The 24,352-nt window shown below is 45.3% G+C and overlaps 1 protein-coding gene across 1 annotated transcript in view; it reads right to left on the bottom strand.

The window, feature by feature from the left end:
- The window catches only part of LOC149448972 (uncharacterized), a 40,329-nt gene extending 20,619 nt beyond the window's left edge, over positions 1 to 19,710 (bottom strand). The window contains exon 1 of the mRNA XM_089694024.1: positions 19,425 to 19,710. Within this exon, the coding sequence (XP_089550150.1) occupies positions 19,425 to 19,710 (286 nt within the window). The remainder of the gene's footprint in view (positions 1 to 19,424) is intronic.
- Positions 19,711 to 24,352: the final 4,642 nt, after the last annotated feature.

The raw sequence follows: 24,352 nt of genomic DNA, 5'->3' as shown, positions 1-24,352 counted from the left end.
AAACCTGAAAAATCTGATGACTTCAGTAAATTTTCTGTTTTGACAAAACGCATTCGAGTAAAATGGGAAGGGGAAATTACAGGGTTTTTTGTGGTTCTTTTCTTTTCATAGCACCCAAAAGTTGTGTAATTGAAATTCTTACTTGCATATAAGCAGCACAATGGCTAAATGGTTAGTGCTCCCACCTGGCAGTACTCGGATCGTTGGTTCAAATCCCAACCACAGCGTCACCTCCCTGGAGTCTGCATGTTCTCCCTGTGCCTGTGTGGGTTTCCTCCAGGTACTGTACTCTCGTTTTCTCCCACAGTCCAAAAACATGCTGGTAGGTTAACTGGATCCTGTCTAAATTGTCCCTATTATGTGTATGTATGTGAGTTAAGGGCCTTAGATTGTACGCCCCTTGAGGGTTAGGGACCTTAGATTGTATGCCCCTTGAGGGTTAGGGACCTTGGATTGTATGCCCCTTGAGGGTCAGGGACCTTAGATTGTACGCCCCTTGAGGGTTAGGGACCTTAGATTGTACACCCCTTGAGGGTTAGGGATCTTAGATTGTACGCCCCTTGAGGGTTCGGGGCCTTAGATTGTACGCCCCTTGAGGGTTAGGGACCTTAGATTGTACACCCCTTGAGGGTTAGGGACCTTAGATTGTACACCCCTTGAGGGTTAGGGACCTTAGATTGCACACCCCTTGAGGGTTAGGGACCTTAGATTGTACACCCCTTGAGGGTTAGGGACCTTAGATTGTACACCCCTTGAGGGTTAGGGACCTTAGATTGTACACCCCTTAGGGTTAGGGACCTTAGATTGTACACCCCTTGAGGGTTAGGGACCTTAGATTGTACGCCCCTTGAGGGTTATGGACCTTAGATTGTACGCCCCTTGAGGGTCAGGGACCTTAGATTGTACGCCCCTTGAGGGTCAGGGACGTTAGATTGTACACCCCTTGAGGGTCAGGGACCTTAGATTGTACGCCCCTTGAGGGTCAGGGACCTTAGATTGTACGCCCCTTGAGGGTTAGGGACCTTAGATTGTAGACCCCTTGAGGGTTAGGGACTGATCTGAATGTACAATATATATGTAAATTGATGGCGCTATATAAGTACCTGAAATAAATTAATAATTTGCCATTCATTTGAATTTGCTAGAAAACGTGACAAAACAATATATCAATGTTGTTATTCGGTATTTCTGAAAGAAGCTTCTAAACGACATTCTTTCAATAACTGCAACTGTCTCTCCATTGAAACAGAAGTATTGCAGGGGCAGTGGTGTATTTAGGTTTTGTGCTGCCCTGGGCAACACAAAAATCGTCTGGCCCCATGGACATGACCAACACCCCCAGCCCTTTCCCCCTCCCGCAGAGAGAGCCTGACATTGACCAACAACACCCCTGCCCCCCCACCTGGGAGAACCTTCCACTATCAACAATTCTTTTTTTCAGATCCTCAGAAAGTTCTTTGCCATGAGGTGCCATGTTGAACTTCCAGTGACCAGTAAGAGAGAGTGGGAGCGATAACACCAAATGTAACCCACCCGCTCCCCATTCACACCTGAGACCTTGTAACACTAACGAGTCACATGACCTCGGGGAGGGAAAATGGCTAATTGGGCCCTATTTGGACCTTGTCACTTAGGGGTGGACTCACTTTTGTTGCCAGCGGTTTAGACATTAATGGCGGTGTGTTGGGTTATTTTGTGGGGACAGCAAATTTACATGTTATACAAGCTGTACACTGACTACGTCACATTGTAGCAAAGTGTCATTTCTTCAGTGTTGTCACATGAAAAGATAGAATCAAATATTTACAAAAATGTGAGGGGGGGACTCACTTCTGGGAGATATTGTGTATATATATATATATATATATATATATATATATATATATATACACACACACATACAATGAAGGAAATACGTATTTCTCCAGCTGATTTTGAATGTTTGCCCACTCACAAAGAAATGATCGGTCTAACAATGGAATGTTCGGTGTATTGTAACACTGAGAGACAGAATAGCAACAACAAATTCAGCAGAAATGCGTCTAACAAATGATGACTGATTTGCATGTTCATGAGGGAAATAAGGATTTGATCCCCTGTCATTCAGCAGGAGTTCTGGCTACCAGGTGTCTTTCATACAGGTAACAAGCTGAGATTAGAAGCAGTCTCTTAAATGGAGTGCTGCTAATCTCATTTTGTTACCTGTATAAAAGACACCTGTCCACAGGAGCAATCAAACCATCAGATTCCAAACTCTCCTTTTGACTGTGGACACGGGTCACAATGGACTGTGGTACCCTGGATCAAACTACATGGGCCGGCCTTCGCTCTCCCCGTGTATCAGTGAGCCTTGGCCACCCATAGTAGCCCCATGTCACCAGTTGACCTGTTCTCCTTCCAGGACAGGATAGGTGCTCAGCACTGCAGACCGGGAACATTCCACAAGAGCTGCCACGTTGAAGTGGCTCTGACCCAGTCATGCAGCCATTGAGCAGTTGTCCAAGTCTTTATAATTGCCTGTTTTTTCTGCTTTTAACACGTCAACTTCAGGGACATGTTCACTCGCTGCCTAACATATCCCACTGACTCCCACATGTCATTGTAACCAAACAATCCATGTTATCCACTTTACTTGTCAGTGGTCATAATGTTATGGCTGATCAGTGTGTATAGAAAGCACAGAATTAGCAGACCAATGCTACATATAATACTACAGGACCAGGGGCGGACTGACCATTTGGAAACTCGGGCACTGCCCAAGGGCCCGGGATCAGTAGGGGGCCCCATGAGATGCCCCTGGTACCTTTTTCATAGGCTTTTTTGAGTTTGGGCAAGGACACAGGGGCCCCATGATCCCCTATTGCCCGGGGGACCCATGAGTTGTCAGTCCACCCCTGCTACAGGCCATATATAAATTTACTGCTGTATATAAGAATCACTAGAGACTGTATATACTACATACCCCATAGACACGGCATGAGCAGGACCAGCACCCTGTATATAAGAATCACTACAGACTGTATATACTACATACCCCATAGACACAGCATGAGCAGGACCATCGCCCTGTATATAAGAATCACTACAGACTGTATATACTACATACCCCATAGACACAGCATGACCAGGACCAGCACACTGTATATAAGAATCACTACAGACTGTATATACTACATACCCCATAGACACAGCATGAGCAGGACCATCGCCCTGTATATAAGAATCACTACAGACTGTATATACTACATACCCCATAGACACACATGACCAGGACCATCGCCCTGTATATAAGAATCACTACAGACTGTATATACTACATACCCCATAGACACAGCATGAGCAGGACCATCGCCCTGTATATAAGAATCACTACAGACTGTATATACTACATACCCCATAGACACAGCATGACCAGGACCAGCGCCCTGTATATAAGAATCACTACAGACTGTATATATACTACATAACCCCATAGACACAGCATGAGCAGGACCAGCACACTGTATATAAGAATCACTTCAGACTGTATATATACTACATACCCCATAGACACGGCATGACCAGGACCAGCGCCCTGTATATAAGAATCACTACAGACTGTATATATACTACATACCCCATAGACACACATGACCAGGACCAGCGCCCTGTATATAAGAATCACTACAGGCTGTATATACTACATACCCCATAGACACGGCATGACCAGGACCAGCACCCTGTATATAAGAATCACTACAGACTGTATATACTACATACCCCATAGACACGGCATGAGCAGGACCAGCACCCTGTATATAAGAATCACTACAGACTGTATATACTACATACCCCATAGACACGGCATGAGCAGGACCAGCACACTGTATATAAGAATCACTACAGACTGTATATATACTACATACCCCATAGACACAGCATGACCAGGACCAGCGCCCTGTATATAAGAATCACTACAGACTGTATATACTACATACCCCATAGACACAGCATGACCAGGACCAGCACCCTGTATATAAGAATCACTACAGACTGTATATACAGTACATACCCCATAGACACAGCAATAGCAGGACCAGCGCCCTGTATGTAAGAATCACTACAGACTGTATATACTACATACCCCATAGACACAGCATGAGCAGGACCAGCACACTGTATATAAGAATCACTACAGACTGTATATACTACATACCCCATAGACACGGCATGACCAGGACCAGCACATGGGACATCATGATTGCTAACTGATATCACGACAATCTTTGCTGATTATAAAACATCCAAAGAGGAACTTATATTGTTACAATATGTGCAGTATATGTGGAAAGACGCCGACGCAGATGGACTTCCTCTTCTCCCCGACTCTTCACAGACAAAGATAGAAGTAGATATTGGCGCAAACCTGTAGTATCGTTACAGAACACTCTTCTAGAAGAAGTACTAATACACAGAGCATTGTACATCTAGTAATAAGGGCTGATTCACACCATGCTTTTCTGATCCAGATGCATGTGTTTGATACATTTTCATGCGTTTTAATACGTTCCAGTGCATTTTTCCCCCTCTTGTCTTTTTTGCTAAAGCTTCCAGTTTTTTTGCTTTGATTTTATTGGTTGTTAGGAACCCGCAAAAAAAAAAAAATGTATGGGCACCACCCAAAATCCATACCAGGCCCGTCAGTTAGGTATGGATTTTAAGGTGAACCCCATGGCAAAAACATGGCCTCCCCCCAAAATTCATACCAGATCCTTTTCCAAGCATGCGGTCAGGGTTACTATGATGACTATGGGTGGGGTCTCAAGGGGAGGCCTGTGATGTCACCCCTTTGTGTACATAGTAAAGCAACGCTGTCATTCAATGATTGTTGGGACCGGGTTGGTCGTGTTTGATGGGCAGTCATTTTTTCAGCTGCTGGCATTCATCAAGATTCATGATTGCTTTACATGTAGGGACATATTATTTTTTTCTAATCAGGGCTGATCAATTTTCAAATGTACATTGCTCAAAGAAAATGAAAGGAACGCATTTTAACCCCTCGCCTACCGGGCACTTATACCCCCTTCCTGCCCAGGTCAATTTTCAGCTTTCAGCGCTGTTGCACTTTGAATGACAATTGCGCGGTCATGCAACACTGTGCCCATATGAAATTCTTTTCATTTTTTTCACACAAATAGAGCTTTCTTTTGGTGGTATTTATTCACCGCTGTTTGTTTTATTTTTTGCAATATAAACAAAACAGAGCAAAAAATTTGAAACATTTTGTTTTTATTATAAAATTTTGCAAACGGGTAATTTTTCTCCTTCACTGTCGTGTGTTGATGAGGCTGCACTGATAGGCAGCACTGACGGGCACTGGTAGGCAGCACTGATGGGCATTGATGAGGTGGCACAGATAGGCAGCACTGATGGGCACTGATAGGTGGCACTGATAAGGTGGCACGGATTAGGCAGCACTGATGAGGCGGCACTGGAGGGTATTGATGAGGAGGCACTGATGATGCACTGATATGCAGCAATGATGGTCACTGATAGGCGGCACTGATGCACACTGATAGGTTTCAATGATGGTCACTGATAGGCGGCACTGATGCACACTGATAGATTTCAATGATGGTCACTGATAGGCGGCACTGATGCACACTGATAGGTTTCAATGATGGTCACTGATAGGCGGCACTGATGCACACTGATAGGTTTCAATGATGGTCACTGATAGGCGGCACTGATGCACACTGATAGGTTTCAATGATGGTCTCTGATAGGCGGCACTGATGCACACTGATAGGTTTCAATGATGGTCTCTGATAGGCGGCACTGATGCACACTGATAGATTTCAATGATGGTCACTGATAGGCGGCACTGATGCACACTGATAGGTTTCAGTGATGGTCTCTGATAGGCGGCACTGATGCACACTGATAGGTTTCAGTGATGGTCTCTGATAGGCGGCACTGATGCACACTGATAGGTTTCAATGATGGTCACTGATAGGCGGCACTGATGCACACTGATAGGTTTCAATGATGGTCTCTGATAGGCGGCACTGATGGACGACACTGACAGCAATGACTAATGACACTGACTGGCGACACTGCTGGGCTGTAACAGCGTGAGAAAGTGCTGCTGATAACTGGCAACTGTATTTACTCCATGATCTGCTGTGTCATTGGACACAGCTGATCACGTGGTAAAAGTCCACTGTGATTGGCCTTTTACCTCATCACGTGATCAGCTGTGTCCGTAGGGCACAGCAGTAACAGAGATCGCCGGGTGGGCATACAAAGTCCAGGCAGGTAGTGCCATGGTTGGGACCTGAACCAACAACCCTAGTGCTGCTAGGTAGAAGTGCTAACCACTTAGCCACTGTGCTGCCCACAACACAAATCATTCTTCAAATGATTGGCTCTTGTGACTCAGCTGACCAGGGCCCCGCATTATAGGCTGTTCCTTATTTCTGATAGCAAACCTACAAACTTTCTGGCCAAAAGGCTGCGATTTGCATATTTTGTGAATCCAGAGGGCACCTCAATATGGCCGGTTGTTTCCACATGTATTTGCAATAGCATCCAGCTAAGACTACCATTTTTTTTTTTCTGTCAAGTGGGGATGAATGCTGGTAAGTATTTTTTTTTAATTGTAAACAAACACTTGCGCTCAGATTATAAAACAACAAAAATAAATAAAAGCAGCTTGCAGATATGAAGGCAATAATTTAATATAAATAAATAAATGCAGCACTAAATATGTAATAGACTTATAGGACTTAAATGTAATAAAGTCCATATAAATTCCCGAATGAATGGAAACAGGTGCATAAGAGGAAAAGTTTGATCCAAAAAGCCCTCACCATAAACACAAACAGATTGACTTCTTACCAGACAGTTTGACTGCACAAAGGTCGGTCAACATGAGCAGTGTGATATAACATCAAATGCAGCAATCGATCGTCCATAGAGATCCCCTCCAGAATAATAAGTAGCTTCTCCAACTTCAATAAACCTCCAAATGGCAGAAACTCCCATCAGGTGGTAAGGGAATGGATAGAGAAGAAAGGCAACTCATAGTGTAGTATTTCAAATGTAATTCAATTTATTTATTTATTTCCACATACATGAATAAAACAACCAGCAAGGTAAAACAGGATGTTTCTGGCCGACAAGATGGCCACCGTCCCTCCAGAGCGTGATGATGTCACACGGCGAGGCTCCACCCTATGCATTTCGTCATCAAAAAGACGTCAGGGGCATGGCCAGTGAGACGCATCGCTTCCAATAAATAGAGCTCGGAGGGACACCCCCCCTAATCGAGATGTGTTCCAGTAGGCGGAAGACAGGCTTGAAACAGCAAGTGAAGGGCCAACGGACCTCAAAGGGACCCTCCCACACCTTGGAATGTGCTCCAATGGCAGGAAGCAGATATCAATCAGAATGTTATTAAATTAAGAAGAATCGCAGTCTCATAAAAGGAAGCAACCCTCCAATGTAGGTAATTTAACAACTGGTTCCGATCCAAATAATTCAAATATAATAACCGATCTATATAGTTCATTCAATAAAGATTAAACTATAATATGCTGGTATATATAACAACCTCAAATAGAGGTAACCATAATAAAGAAGGGACAGAGCCCTCTTGTTAGGTACATCTGGGTCCTTGGATCTCAGGTCAGGCTGCGCTCTCGCTAGACATCCATCATGGCCAAGTTCCCTGGTTCCTCAGACACTTATGCACCTTAGGGGTCCCTCCTTAAGTTTGGAACTGAAAGGGTGGCGCTCATAAAGAGCCCTCCTCTGCTGCCACTTCCAGCAACGTCTCCTCTATACCTCCTGTCTGTACCTGACATCACTTCCTGTCTACACCTCTTGGCCATGATGGATGTCTAGCGAGAGCGCAGCCTGACCTGAGATCCAAGGACCCAGATGTACCTGATGAGAGAGGAATTTGCTTTCATGCGTATCTTAAACGCACTTCTGGTGAGTGCGTATTTCACTTATTTCCTGTTCACCTGTGGATTATTTATCGTGGTTTGAAAAGGAGATACGACAGAATTTGTATATCACACTTCTTGTGTGGTTTTGGGACAATAAACTGAACCTTTAATTATGATCTAATAAGATTATTATTTGCATACTTTTTTCAATTCATGTTGATATAGCTCTACTGGTATTATTAGCGCTGCACCCTTTTTTCTATGTATATTGTCTTGGAAGGTTATGTTGGTTACCTTTTTGGTGTTCTAGCAACTTGCATCGAATTTTCACTACAGTGGGCGCTCGCTATACAATCTATATCTAGAGCCCTCTTGTTACACAGGAATTTTTTTTTGTATACTAGTAATGGCGGCGATCAACGACTTATAGCAGGACTGCGGTGGGCATTCTGACACTGGGGGGGGGGGTGGGGGGAACTGACTAACTGCCACTGACATCCCCAGTGACACCAATACAGTGATCATTGCTAATAAAAAGCCCTGACGCTGTACTAATGGCACTGGGCAGCAAGGGGTTAACATCTGGAGAGATCAAAGGGTTAACTGTGTGTTGTGTGTGTTTAACGAGGGAGACACACTGTGCAGAGAGATAAACAGCAGCATGTCCTTGCTGGCAGGAGAGAGACCTGTGTTGTTTACACTTAGAACTCTCCCCTCTCAGCCTTACCCGATATATATATATATATATATATGCATAATTTTGCGCAGTCCTGCCGCCCTGTAGCAGTACTTCTGCTATAGGGCGGAGGGAAAGTGGTAAACCAGCTGACTTATCATTTAACTGTTAAGAAAATTTAAGTTCTCTGTCACATAAAGCCACTTGTAAGAATGAAATGACGGTAATTGCCGTGCTGATAGGACTTGTCAGGTGTAAACTGCATTTAAGGGATCTTCGCGTATTTGTGTGCCAGATATTAGAATGCTGCATTTTGTATACGGTTTATCACAACAATTTGATGTTAAAAGACAAACGTTGGCTCCTATTATTATTGTAGAATTGTCGCTCTTTCACCAGGGATGAGCTAATCTTCCCTGATATTGAAGTCTATGAGGTAACTGCACATAAAATGCAACCATCCCAACCTATAACCAGCCTTAGCAGTAAGGTGCACATGGAAGGGCAATGCCAAACAAAGGATTTAGCAGCCAGCCTGCAAAACAACCAGTTTGGCTGGTTATGTTGGGACGGTTGCCATTTTTTTGGGCAGTTGGCTCATTTGGAAGCAGGGACGCACTGGATATCTTTGCTGTCATTTTAGGCATTCTTTCTACTCAACACCTTTTTCCAATTCAGCAATGTATTCCCCCACTATTTATGAATACAAACATGTCTATACTTACCTGCTGTGTGTAGTGGTTTTGCACAGAGCAGCCTAGATCCTCCTCTTCTTGGGTCCCCCGCTGGCACTCCTTAACCCTCCCTCCTGCCGGTGCCCCCATAGCAAACAGCTTCCTATGGGGGCACCCAAGCAGGCACACTTCCAAGATGTGGCTTTCTGTGTCCATTCACATGCACAGAGCCGTGACTTGGCCCAAACCCCTCCCTATCCTGATTGGCCCATTGGTTGTGCTTGACAGCATCAGGAGCTAATGGCTCCCGTTGCTGCCTCAGCCAATCAGGAGTGAGGGTCCCCAGAGAACCGAGGCTTTTGTGGACATCGCTGGATCAAGAGGGGCTCTGACGAGATTGGCCGAATTCAGGGTTATATGTCCGTAGGTTCAAGGCCGTCACTAGCATATAGTGCATTGAACATAGATAATCAAAGGTTTGCTCCGGTCTCAACAGACAAAGGCAGCTCACCCATACGTGGTGACATCAACTCCGAGGCCCCACCCTACGCGTTTCGTCATCTGACGTCCTCCAGGACACTGACAAATGTGAGTGGTTTTAAAACGTTTTGTATTTAATAAATGCCTGAATGGTTTTACACTATGTGGATTTCTGTTTTCTTCCTTCATGTCCCATTCTGAGCATATGAGAAGCCAGTTGTTATTTGAAGGAGTCTCAATCAGCTGGTGTATGCTTTTGCAGATCGGTTGTAGCTGGTTTATAGTTTTACCAGCATTGAGCTCTGGTGAGTGGATTCAATTCATTTGGTGGTGGATTTTCACAGTGTTTTTGGGCACTTTATGAAAGAGTTTAATATAAAAGATCAAAGAAAATTCATTGTTTCACGAACACTACTTTTATGAACACTATTATTTATATGGACTTTTATGTTGGACACTAATTTATTTGTTTAATCACAGAATTATCTTTCAGATTTTTCACATCGATTTGTTCTTTTTATTATTGTTATACCATTGTTTATTTATTTATCTTGGTTGAGTTCACTCATTCAGAGATATATTAATTTGAGGAACGCTACCTTTAGTGTTTTTCTGATATACTCAATGCATGTAGGCATCTAGACGTGGTGACGATGACTTGCTGAAGTTCAAACCAAGCATCAGAATGGGGAAGAAATGGGATTTAAGTGACTTTCACCATGGGATGGTTGTTGGTGCCAGAAGGACTGGAGTGGTTATTTCAAAAACTGCTGATCTACTGGGATTTTCACGCACAACCATCTCTAGGGTTTGCAAATATCCAGTGAGCAGCAGTGGAGGAAAATGCCTTGTTGAGGTCAGAGGAGAATGGGCAAACTGGTTGCTGTGACATTCAGATGGTAGGGTCAAATTTTGGCTTAAACAACATGAAAGCATGGATCCATCCTGCCTTGTATCAATGGTTCAGGCTGGTGGTGGTGGTGTCATGGTGTGGTGGATCCATCCTGCCTTGTATCAATGGTTCAGGCTGGTGGTGGTGTCATGGTGTGGTGGATCCATCCTGCCTTGCATCAATGGTTCAGGCTGGTGGTGGTGTCATGGTGTGGTGGATCCATCCTGCCTTGTATCAATGGTTCAGGCTGGTGGTGGTGGTGTATTGGTGTGGGGGAAATTTTCAAAGGTATTTGAAATTAAATCTTTATTATTTTTTAGCAATACCATGGTGTGAGTGGATTTCAGTCGGTCACACGCCCCTCCAGCCTGTGTCTTAGAATAACAGGAAGGTGAAGCCTGCATCAGTCAAGATGTAATATCCCACCCCCATTGTGATTAGCTGGTAAGTTTGCATGGAGGAGGAGGGAGTGGGCTGTCATTTACCACTGTGTATACTCCCACATGTGTGACTCTATATTCACATGGGTTTCTCAGATGTGATAGGAAGGATATGCTCAGCATAGAAACTCACTGAAAACTGAGCATGTGCAGTAGCTGCCAACACTGCTCTGCAAAATCCCCAGCTGTATTGGGGACATGGACAGTAGGGGGAGCCTGAGAACAGCAGGATCAACCAGGTTTTTTGCAGAATTCAGAGAGTATAAACAGCATGTAATCCAGCATTTGCTGTTTTTTATGATGTGTATTTAGCGGCACTTTAAAGCTGAGCTCAGGGTTACAGAATGGTATGATTTGCACAGACGGCCTCAACAACAATGTGTATATTTTACGACTAGCTTGGCTTATGTACAGCAGCAGCAACTCTTCAATGATTCATTTCAGCTTGAAAAATGTAGATAGTGGCAGATGCCTTTGATCAGCTTTGACCGGGGGATAGAAAATGTGCAGCAGGTCCCTGAGATAACACAGCAGTGTAAAATTGTCCAGCAGCGGGACAGCTTTCAGCAGGGGTGATAGGCCTAACTGTTGTGATTTAAAGCGGAGTTCCACTCACCTGTCAAAAAATAACAGTCAGCAGCTACAAGAACTGTAGCTGCTGATTTTTAAAAAACAGCCACTTACCTGTCCCTCGGTCCCGTGGTGTGTCCCCCGCAGCCCATTTCACCGGCCGTCCTGTATTCCAGGAGGCCGGCATCTTCAGAGTGTGCACCCGGCTGTGACAGCTTGCGGCTTCACAACCGGGTACCCACTGCACATGTGCGAGTAGTGCTGCGCTTCATGAATGGTCCTGTAGTCTTCTGGGACCTGTCATGTGTCCCAAAAGACTACAGGGAGGGAGGACAACTTCTGTTTCCAATCGCTTAGGTGAGCAGACCAGAAGTGGGAGCGGGTACCTGTCAAATTCGGGTACCCGCCCCCCCAAAGGTGCCAATCCTCAATGGGGAGAGGGGGAGCAGTCCTTAAAGAGGAACTTCCCCTTTTGGGTGGAGCTCCACTTTAAGTACACACTGTTCAAGACTTATTTTTCTTTCAAGCGATGTGAACAAAAGGCAGCTCCCACAGCTGGTCAGTAACCAGTGATAAAACCAAATATATTGTCAATTCCCCCCCCCCCTCAGAGACCTCCTTCACAGAGTCGGGATAGATTAAATGTTGGGGCGCTTGCTAATCCTTTAACTAGTCCATTAATGCACATCACACCACAATGTATCGGTTAAGCAAGGATTGCAAACTGGTGTCCCTCCAGCTGTTACACAACTACAAGTCCCATCATGCCTCTGCCTTTGGGAGTCATGCTTGTAACTGTCAATCTTGCAATGCCTCATGGGACTTGTAGTTTGGCAACAGCTGGAGGGCTGCCAGTTTGACACCCGTGGGTTAAGGTATTGGTAGTATTTTCATGAGTATGAGTACTCATGAAAATATTCGGCACTGATACCGGTATCAGTTTTGGTGCAGCCCTAATTACCAGTATACAAAGTTCTTGTTCCTTCAGTAAACAGCAGTGAATGCCTTTTAAAAACCTCCATATCTTTCATTTGATCTTTTTGAACATCTGGAAACTCAAAGTTACATATTGGGGTAGGTTTACTACATACAGTGGGGCAAAAAAGTATTTAGTCAGCCACCAATTGTGCAAGTTCTCCCACTTAAAAAGATGAGAGAGGCCTGTAATTGGCATCATAGGGAGACCTCAACTATGAGAGACAAAATGAGAAAAAAAATCCAGACAATCACATTGGCTGATTTGGAAAGAATTTATTTGCAAATTATGGTGGAAAATAAGTATTTGGTCAATATGAAAAGTTCATCTCAATACTTTGTTATATATCCTTTGTTGGCAATGACAGAGGTCAGACGTTTCCTGTAAGCCTTCACAAGGTTGGCACACACTGTTGCTGGTATGTTGGTCCATCCTCCATGCAGATCTCCTCTAGAGCAGTGATGTTTTGGGGCTGTCGCTGGGCAACACAGACTTTCTACTCCCTCCAAAGGTTTTCTATGGGGTTGAGATCTGGAGACTGGCTAGGCCACTCCAAAACCTTAAAATGCTTCTTACAAAGCCACTCCTTCGTTGCCCGGGCAGTATGTATTGTCATGTTGGAAGACCCAACCACATTTCATCTTCAATGCCCTTGCTGATGGAAGGAGTTTTGCACTCACAATCTCAAGATACATGGCCCCATTCATTCTGTCCTGTACATGGATCAGTCATCCTGGTCCCTTTGCGGAGAAACAGCCCCAAAGCATGATGTTGCCACCCCCATGCTTCACAGTAGGTATGGTGTTCTTTGGATACAACTTAGCATTCTCTCTCCTCCAAACACCACGAGTTGTGTTTCTACCAAACAGTTCTATTTTGGTTTCATCTGACCATATGACATTCTCCCAATCCTCTTCTGGATCATCCAAATGCTCTCTAGCAAACTTCAGATGGGCCCGGACATGTACTGGCTTAAGCAGGGGGACACGTCTGGCACTGCAGGATCTGAGTCCCTGGCGGCGTAGTGTGTTACTGATGGTAGCCTTTGTTACGTTGGTCCCAGCTCTCTGCAGGTCATTCACTAGGTCCCCCCGTGTGGTCCTGGGATTTTTGCTCACCGTTCTTGTGATCATTTTGACCCCACGGGGTGAGATCTTGCGTGGAGCCCCAGATGGAGGGAGATTATCAGTGGTCTTGTATGTCTTCCATTTTCTAATTATTGCTCCCACAGTTAATTTGTTCACACCAAGCTGCTTGCCTATTGCAGATTCAGTCTTCCCAGCCTGGTGCAGGTCTACAATTTTGTTTCTGGTGGCCTTCGACAGCTCTTTGGTCTTCACCATAGTGGAGTTTGGAGTGTGACTGTTTGAGGTTGTGGACAGGTGTCTTTTATACTGATAACAAGTTCAAACAGGTGCCATTGATACAGGTAATGAGTGCAGGACAGAGGAGCCTCTTAAAGAAGAAGGTACAGGTCTGTGAGAGCCAGAAATCTTGCTTGTTTGTAGGTGACCAAATACTTATTTTCCACCATAATTTGCAAATAAATTCTTTCCAAATCAGCCAATGTGATTGTCTGGATTTGTTTTCTCATTTTGTCTCTCATAGTTGAGGTCTACCTATGATGCCAATTACAGGCCTCTCTCATCTTTTTAGTGGGAGAACTTGCACAATTGGTGGCTGACTAAATACTTTTTTGCCCCACTGTAGTTACATAGTTAGTCTGGCTGAAAAAAGTCCATCTAGTTCAAGGAGAGAAAATTATACAATCCTATATACACAATCCTGTATGTCCACAGTTGATCCAGAGGAAGGCAACCCCCTCCCCCCTCTTTTTTCTTCCAGATGTAAGGAGCGCCCCCTTGTCCTCTGTGATGACCTCAGGGTGAATAAGTCTACACCGAATTCACTATATGAATGTTTGTTTTGAGCTGCTCATTTTTTTTAACCATGAACAATTTTTTTTGGGATATTAATGGTCTACCATAAACAAAATCCATGTGGTAATAATTAGTTGACGTCAACAATTTTTGTATTCAGAAAAGTGCACTCTTAAAACATAAAATAGTCAATGTATATTGTGTTGGTGTTAAAAAGTCCCTATTTTTTAGGTGAAAAATGTAATGTTTTATTACTAAATGTTATTGGTTTTTTACCTCACAGGTTTTGTCATTGGCTTTCAGGGCTTTCCGAACAGAAGGTGATCATGGCCAGGGGCGGACTGACAACTCATGGGGCCCCCGGGCAATAGGGGATCATGGGGACCCTGTGTCCTTGCCCAAACTCAAAAAAGCCTATGAAAAAGGTACCAGGGGCATCTCATGGGGCCCCCTACTGACCCCGGGCCCTCGGGCAGTGCCCGAGTTTCCAAATGGTCAGTCCGCCCCTGATCATGGCGTCCAATGACAAGAAGTGTCCTTCCAAAAATTGTCTTTTTCCTGTATTGTCTGTTTTCATGTGTCCATGTTTATGGGTTTCACCCCCCCATTAGCTAGATGGTGCTTGTTTGAGTTTGTCAGTCAGGTTGTGTCTTACTGTTCAGGTCTAGGCGTGTGTTGTATGTTCAAATCTACTTTCCTTGTAACTATGTGATCGTTCATTAAAACTTTTGGCCCCATATTGGTGATCCTCGGTGTGCTGGTGACATTGTCCCTTGCTGATTCTTCTCAGTTCCAGCCGACGATCTCTGCAGCGCCCACTTATACACACCGCCATTTGTAACGCAGGAACGTGTGCGTTTGGATTGTACACTTGTATGTCCTAATCTGACATGTATGGAGCTCTGGTATTAACGAGTTTCTTTGCTCCACTGATTGGCGACAAGGTAAAGCCAGTTTTCAGATGGAAATCTGATTAGGACAGCGCTATAAGGCTAAAAAGTGTTACTACATTTATTGTGTTTGTGTTTTGTGAAGATATTCCTAAGGATCTGTAGGTATGATGGTATATGTAGTGCCATGGCTTTAACTTGTAAGGTTTTGCTGATCCTTGTTGTCCCACAAGACTTGTGTTGTGGACTGGTTAACCTCCTGCTGTTAATTCAATTAGCTACACCCCCACCCCCCAACCAGGCCATCTCTTTTCAAGCTTGCCTAATTACCATAGGCTTGTCACCTTAGTGTTCCTAGCAGCCTGCCTTTGTGTCCCCAAATGTATTTAAAGCCTGTTTCCTGTCCAGTGTCACCATGCACCTCTCCCTGGCTTCTAGAGATTTCTGTTTGTTTGTTTTTATGTGTTTTTCTGTATTTGTCCTCAGTGTCTGTGTGTCTCCATGCATACTTGTCAGCTTGAATTGTACCCCCTACTGTTCAGTGATTCCAGCGCTTCGATGCTGCAAGGGATTCTTGTTTGTTTATTGCCCGTTTGATTCCAATAGTAGCAGTTCCTTGAACACTGCGCCTTGGCCCTTCCAAGAGCCCTTCACCTTTGTTATATATGCGGGTATGCTGTAGTCCCCTCAGGTAGTACCCTGTCCTCAGGTGCCCTTCCTGTCCTGAACACCTAGTGTACCTCAACTAATATCACACTATGGATCTGGAGGTACTCAGAACCAAATGGTGGTGAAGGTGTCAGGAAATCCAGCTTGCTCTGTCCAGTACCCAGGTACGAACAGAGGTGTCCCAGGACCTCGGAGGAATGATTGCCTCTTTCTCAGTGGGATCATTTCCACTTTGCAGAGACACAGGTAGGGTAGTATCCAAGTTTGCTATGAGTCATAAGGATTGGTGGATGGCTCAGTTCCTTGGCTGTCAAAGTTTGACTTGCACTGTCTCATCCCTGTGTCCTGTTGCAGGGACTGTACGACGTGCGTATACCGCAGTCAATTTGGATACTATCCTATCACACTTTATTATTATTATTATTATTATACAGTATTTATATAGCGCCAAAGGGTATGCTCAGCGCTGTACAGAAGCAGGGGGACATAACATGAGACAAGACAGTAACAGTGCACTAAACAAGGGGTTTGAGGGCCCTGTTCTTTCGAGCTTACAATCTAGAAGGGAGGGGAAGGTGGCACAGGAGGAGATAGCTGTGGGGGATGGAATGGTGGGTAGAATGAAGGAGGCTGGTTATGAGGTGAGGTCAGGTGTTAGGAGAGGTTGGGGTAGGCTTCCCTGAAGAGGAGTGTTTTCAGGGTGCGCCTGAAGGTGAGGAGGGTAGGTGACATTCTGATGGATTGGGGTAGGGAGTTCCAGAGGATGGGGGAAGTCCTAGAGAAGTCCTGCAATCGGGCGTGGGAGGAGGAGACCAGGGAGCTAGAGAGCAGGAGGTCCTGTGAGGAGTGGAGGGCACGGGTAGGGTAATATCTGGGTATCAGGTCAGTTATGTAGTTCGGGGCGGCATTGTGAATGGCTTTGTAGGTCAGGGTTAGCAGCTTGAACTTGATGCGTTGGGCAATCGGGAGCCAGTGAAGGGATTGGCAGAGGGGGGAGGCAGATGTGGAGCGCTTGGTGAGGTGGATGAGTCTGGTCGCTGAGTTTAGGATCGACTGGAGTGGGGATAGCGTTTGTTTGGGAAGGCCGGTGAAAAGGGAATTGCAATAGTCCAGGCTTGAGATGATGAGGGAGTGTACGAGTTGTTTGGTGGTGTCTGGGGTGAGGAATGTGCGTTTCTTGGAGATGTTGCGGAGGTGGAGCCTGCAAGATCTAGATAGCAGTTGGATGTGGGGTAGAAAGGAGAGGTCGGAGTCCAGGGTGACACCCAGGACTTTGGCTTGTGGGGTGGGAGAGATGGTGTAGTGGTGATGGAGAGGATGGGGGGGGGCACGGGGTGGGGGGAAGGAGGGTGTTGTGTTATGCTTGGGGCTTTAAAGGAGACAGCAATATTGGCACAAAGCAAGGTCATGTCTAATGGATGCTGAGGAATTGTCCCAACCTTGTTATAGAATACTTTGGGCAAGGGTATTGGTGCCGGTGTCAAATGTCTAGTGATGCCCTATATTCTACATACGGGTTACATTGTACACAGCGGGGTACACTACCTCGGGGAGTCTACTATACATCTCCTGTCCTTGGCATAAATATAGCAGAGACACAGGGATATACCCCTATTACTTCAGAGAAAAGGCTTGGTCTCAAACCTGACACCCCCATACACCTACAGAAACTTCCTTTGGAATTTGGAGCAGAGTTAAAAGTTTGGTTTTGGGCAACAGGTTTTAGATAGCGCCAACAGTTTGGGCAGGGCGTTAATAGGAGGGATCAGCTCAAGGGGCTTATAACCTAAAGTGTGGGAGTGGTGCAAAAGATAATAGTTGCGGGTGGATGATCTGATGGAGCTGGCTGAGGTATAGTTTTTAGGTGGAGGTGGATGAGGTTCCCCTAAATAAATTAGTTTTCTAAGATCATCTAGTGGTGAACAGGGTAGGAGATGGTTGGACATACTGGGGAGGGGAGTTCCAGAGGTTCTGGACCAGTCCTGATGAAGATCATGGGAGGACGTAACAAGGGAGCTGGAGATCAGGATGTCTTAGGAGGAGTGGAGTGGTCTATTTAGGTGTTATCTTTGGATCAAAGTCGATTAATCCAAGTAACACACACATTAGAGAGAGATGCTAAAGTATGCTGATGAGAGGTTTTCCGATACAGTCCTAAAACCACAGCTTTCCTAAACATCTTACTCCACCCTCTTCATCTGATTTGTGTAACCCTGTTGCTCTTCTTGATGCAATTAATATTGTGCATCACTATCAGGAGAATTAACACCAAAGTTATAAGAATGTGTACCTGGAGGAGATATCTACTCTTGAGAAACAGAGAGGCCATTAACTCAGAAACTGCTCTCTGAAGAGCCTGATCCAACCCAGACAAACACAAAAGAAATTTGCATATATCAAAGAGAGGACCCTAAAACAACATAAAGTTAAAGGAAAAGGAAACTCTTGATGTTCTTTGTTTCTTTTTTCCCCTTTTTATAGAGATGCCCGTAGCGAAAGGAAAGAAAAGATAATAGCGCAGGGCAGACATGACGAGGCCAAGAGGGGGTTAAAAAAAAGACAGGAAAGGGTGAGAGAAAAGTAAGAGGTGGGTTTTAGTTAAGGCTAAGTACCTGATTGGTAACTTGGGGTGGAAGGTGGGGTCTTCTGCACCTGTGGGTGTGTATGGGGAGGGTCGTTCTGCAGTCCAGGAGCAGACAACTGAGAAAGAGATTGAGAGAGCTTGGAGCTGCTGCTTTCCCCCATTCTTGCAGGGATTTCTGAGTCCAGCCTTCATGGATGTGGAGGGGCTGATGTCCCAGCTGCGGGAGGCTGCTGCGTCCTGGGGTGCTGCTTGGCTACAGAGCCGGGTCTTGGCCGTACTGGGGGACCTGGGCTCAGTGCAAGCAGCGGAGGGGCGGGAGTGCCCACATGCTTGGAGGTCTTGGCCTCCGGAGCAGTTTAGTCTAGGCTCCTCCCCCAGAGCTCAGCGCCTTCCTGGGAACCCCGATTGGGACCTTCCGGCCCCGTGGGCAGGGCGCTCCCCTGCCTCTGCTGGCGTAGCGGCCGGTAGGAATCCCCATCCGCAGCGGAGCTCAGCAGAGTGGTCGCTGTGGTAACGGCTCCTCCCCTGGTTGGGCACCGGACCGGGAGGGGGCCCGGCTTGGGAGACGTTCAGCTGCGGCCGCCGGGCTGTCCCCTCCTGTGGCCGGCGGTCCCTCAGGGGGGTCAGGAGCCTCAGCATGGAAGACTGGCAAGAGGAGCAGCGCTGGGCAGAGAGCAGCTGAGCGCGTGGCTGGACGGCGATCCAGGACTGCAGTGGGCAGGTCTGGTGCCGGGAGGCAGAGTCGTGAGTGGCACAGACCAATGGGACCCGTGGCTCCTGGGACTGGGAGGCCATCCGACTGGCGCAGAGAAGAGGACCGTTCCGAGGGCGAGCTGTCTGGATCCGATGTGGTGGCCGGCTGCTCGGCAGCGGTGGAGTCCGAACCTGCGGCTGATGGGACCTCTCCTGGGCAGCCTGGTGAGTTGAATGTTTTTGGTTCTTCTATCTCTTTCTGTTCAGCTCTGTGGGATCTGTTGGGGGGTGGGGCCACCCCTTTAGTGGCGTCAGATGGCGGCGCGGCCTCCGCCCCTGCGGTGGCGGACATCAGTGCTTCCCCGTCGGGTTTTGATGCGGGTCTGGGTCTTGGTTTCTGGGTTGCGGGACTTGCTGCAGCGCCTTGAGCGGGGTGGTAGTGTCGACTTCTGCGTGGCTTCCTTGTGCTGGTGGGGATGTGGTCAGGGTCCCGGGGCGGTACCTTGGTGAGGTGCAGGGGTTGGCGTTTTCTTCTTCTCCATGTTCCGGGCTGGGGGTGGTTCCAGTGGAGGCCTGTGCTCTTGGCCCTGCTTGCCTATCCACGCCTTTGGGTGAAGGTGCACGGGTTTTGGAGCCGGTCTGCCTGGCGGACTCTGCTAAGTGTGAGGTGTATGTTTGCTTCGCGGGCCCGTTAGGTGCGCACTTGCAGCCTGATGTCCAGGAGAAGATTTGGAGAGGTGAGTATGTGGAGATCTTCACGCTCCGGCCTTTGGAGCGCTTTCCTGTGGATGGGTCACGGGTTGAGGAGGGTAGGTGGGAGGAGACGGAGAAGCGGCGTTTTTGGGTTATCCCACGGATCTTCTCTAACTGGTTGCAGGCGTTCGCTATTATGGCCAGTGTCATTGGGGAGAAGCCTCCAGAGCATTGCTCGGCGCTCTTCTGTTATCTCGATGCTATTAGCGAGGCTCACATGGTTTATGGGGGCACTGCTTGGCTCCGTTACGATGAACAGTTTCGGCAGCGTAGGGCCGCCCGCCCGTCTTTACTTTGGAACCACAAGGACATTGGCCTTTGGATGCGTTTTATAAATCCAGCGCGGGCCCCAGTCAGTTTTTTCAGGGTGTGGCTGGCAGTTCGTTCTCCCCGGGGCAACCGGCCGCAAAGCGTAGGGGTTTCTGCTGGCAGTTCGATGAGGGATCCTGTCGGTTTGGTGGGTCCTGCCAGTTTAAACACAAATGTTCCGGTTGCGGTGGCTCTCATTCCTTGTCGTGCTGTTTCAAGCAGGGTAGAGGACATGCTGGTGAGCATGCGGGTAAGAGGGATGACGCCGGTGAGGGTGGAAAGGATGCGGCCTTTCCTAAATAGATACCCTGATCGGGAGGCTGCCTTGCTGCTGGCGGCGGGGTTTTTTGAGGGTTTTCGCATCTCTTGTAATTTGGCTTCGATTCCATCGTTGGCGCGGAATTTACGGTCTGCCTTGCAGCATTCGGAGGTGGTTTCAGCTAAGTTGCGTAAGGAAGTAGGGTTGGGACACATGGGTCTTCTTGTGCTCCGTTTCTGGATCTGGTTGTTTCTCCCTTAGGGGTTGTGTCCGAAAAAGAGCCGTGCATGCATCCTGACAGCTTTTATTTACTGGGCTGTCATTGGCAGGGCTCGTTTTATGTTGATTGGTGCATTCCCATGGGGTGTTCCATCTCCTACGCGTTGTTCGAGACGTTCAGTTCTTTTGTGGAGTGGGTGGTGCGAGATGTCTTGGGGGTTAATTCCGTTATCCATTAACTTTTTTGGAGTGGGTGGTGCGAGATGTCTTGGGGGTTAATTCCGTTATCCATCACTAAAGTGAAGTATGTAAAGTAAAAGTCGTAGTTGGAGGAGCATTAAATCTGTACCCTTTTTATTTTTCTATAATTTTGTTTATGCTTTTGCGTTTATTACTTTTCCCTCTTTTTTTCTTTTTCCTTGTTTAAGCATATACTTTTTTAGATAAATGAGCTGTAAATCATAAGGCTGTGGCATTCATGCCCGACTCAGCTTCAATAGTCTGGCAGGGATCCACAGGCTTATAATTGCTTCCTGCAGACATCCCTCAATCTGACTATGGATTCACCCCGAGCACTGTGAGTGGGTGGGGAGAACCCAGGGACCGAGACCTGGCAATAGCATACAGCATCGGCCATCCCCACCTTCAGGGGCCCTGGTAAATACCGGCTGTTGCTCAGACTTTGCATCCTGTGGGGATCCCACTTTACTTGCCCACATGAAGACCCCTATGCTTAACAACCTTTAATGGCCAAACAAGCTGCTTCACTCTTGATTTCCCCCCAATAACATTCTCTTTCTTTATTTTTGTATCCATGTATGATTGTCTGGAGGTCGGCCCTACCACCACCTGAAGAAACAACAACCACCACGTTATCTCTTGAGACAAGGGTGCAAAAGCTAGACCTTCCTCAACTGTCTTTCACCATGCTGAATAGTGCCATTTCGCGGTCTGATCCAATCTTTGCAAACATCGCACAAGCTATGGGACTAAAGATACCAGGATCCCGCCATCGATGTTGGAGTTCCGTCTTTCCAAGGCAGAGGGGCGAGGAAACATCGCAGCACAGGCATTCATGGTCCGTATGTGAGGTCTCGGAGGCACCAGGACTTCTTTGTTTACTCAGGACAGATAAGGAGTTCCGTCGTGATCAAGAAAGAAGAGGAGGCCGCAGTAGTGGTGGGGTGGTTTGGCCTTCTGGGCTGTCATCGGTGGGTACAAAATCATTGAGGGAGGGCATATGTTCACCAATTAACTTCAGGGGGAAATGTAATGACAATTTTGGGCCTACAATAATTTTTAATATTATTGTGAACTTCTGATAGGGGTCTCAATTCCTGTACCTTATTTACCATCTGTTGCATCCCCTCAACACCTCCCTTAGGTTTCCTGTAGAGGTTTATGATAGTAAGGCCATCCAGCTGAATAAGCCCTGGAGCCATCATTTCTAACACCTCCTAGGAAGTTTTGTCATAGACTTTCCTGTGGGAGCTGGCTTCAAAGGAGGTATGCTTCCTGGGTATTGGCCCATCCTAAATTCCATCTGATGAACTACAGTTGGCCAATGTCTTTCACAAATCACAGAGCCCCCTTTGAACAGAAATGGCAAAATACTGGAACCTATAGAAGGGTGGGACTACCTTGAAGGGAGGAGGGAGGGGGTATAAAGTTCTGCCTCTGTGTCCCTTTGTCTATTCCAGAGCCCAGACCTCAGAACATCAGGATGTCTGTGTAATGTATCACCATTGCTCTGTCTCTTTCCTGTAACTTTATTTCTTTCCTGTAGTCTTTCTTTGTATTCGTAAAATTCTGTATTTTCATTGTAATATTACTACTTTTAAAGTTATACCGGCTACTATTTATTTTGTCATAATTGATTAGTAGTCAGTTTCTTATCTGTGTAAGTAAATTAGATCTTTATTTTTGCACAGTTGTTATCATTTGGTATTAACATTATTGATATTAGCCACATGAGGATTGGCTAAATTCATGTATAGACAAAAGCTTGTAATCACTTATTACATTTATAATCTTAGATAGAAATAAGTGCGGGAGAAAAACCGCCAAAACAACACACACACACACACATATATATATATATATATATATATATATATATACAAACATACATATATTTATATATATATATATATTAGTTACATAGTTTGGCTGAAAAAAGACAAACGTTCATCCTGTTCAACCATCGAAAAAAAAAAACTTGTAATCCTATACCCACAGTTGATCCAGAGGAAGGCACACATACACACACACACATACTGCATGTAAAAATGTGTTTATTACATATTACAAAATATATGAAAAATATTTTTAAAAATATATTTTTTAAAATATATTCTGCAGTTTTTTTAACATCTAAAAAAGTCATTTTAAAATATATTTTTACATATAAATATACAGAATAAACGAGCGCTACTTGATAAAGGTTGGTCAGACTTGATAGGGAGCTGCTAGCATATAAAGGTATTCCTTGGCACCTCAGTAGCAGATGAAAGGTATTGGGTATGCAGCGCTAAATTTATAAAAACCAGATTACTGTACTACTATTCCACGGAACACCGAGCTGTAAGCTGCACAACTTGGCTTTAACAGCTGTTGAAATACCACCTTATTTGGGACTTATATGTTTATATGGACATTTATTATGAATGTGTATTACCTCATGTATTTACAACATTGTTTATTTTTATGATTTATACTCCTGGTTTTTATATTTTTACATATATTTGTAAATGCATTCCAATGTAGATTTGTATTTTTAAAAATATTTTATATGTGTGTGTGTATATATATGTGTGTGTGTGTGTGTGTATATTTTTTTTTTTATATATATATATATTGAATATGGCCAAAATTGAAGTATTTCAAATACATGTCAATATATTTGGGAAGAATGTTTTTAAAATATATTTCAAATATATTTTTCTTTCATATGGGAACATTCAAAGTTTTACATTGTAGTGATTTTTGGACTCTTTATTAAAGAAAATAATTGTCCCCAAAAGAGAATCACAAAGCTGACTGTTAAGGGTTAACTAGTTGGTGAAACTTCAAGAGATCCATCCATGAAGCCATTCTAACAATAAAGTATTGAGTGGAAAGAGACCCGTTTGACATACAATGGAGACCAATTACACTACCTTGCAGATTCTCAAACAAGAAGTACCATAAATTGACAATTTTGGGACTCAGTACTATTTACTACAGATTTTTCAGGACCTTGCAGGATGTTTCCTAGCCAAACAAGCAAGCCAAGTTGTCACAATTGTCCATTGAAAGCCAGAAGGTCAACCTCAATTATAGTGAGTCAGACATCTCAGGGAAACAAAATTGTACTCTAATTAAACAACAATAGGGTTAATTATATGGAGATTTCCTGAAGGCCATGTCACCATGAACTTTGTTTATATGAAGAAAGATTGCAGTTAATATATTA

This window comes from Staurois parvus, unplaced genomic scaffold (assembly GCF_062004578.1).
Source record: "Staurois parvus isolate SC_StPar_1 unplaced genomic scaffold, SC_StPar_1.0 ptg000647l, whole genome shotgun sequence".
Taxonomy (NCBI): domain Eukaryota; kingdom Metazoa; phylum Chordata; class Amphibia; order Anura; family Ranidae; genus Staurois; species Staurois parvus.
Note: the sequence above shows the minus strand (reverse complement) of the source record. Positions and strands in the feature narration are given on the sequence as shown.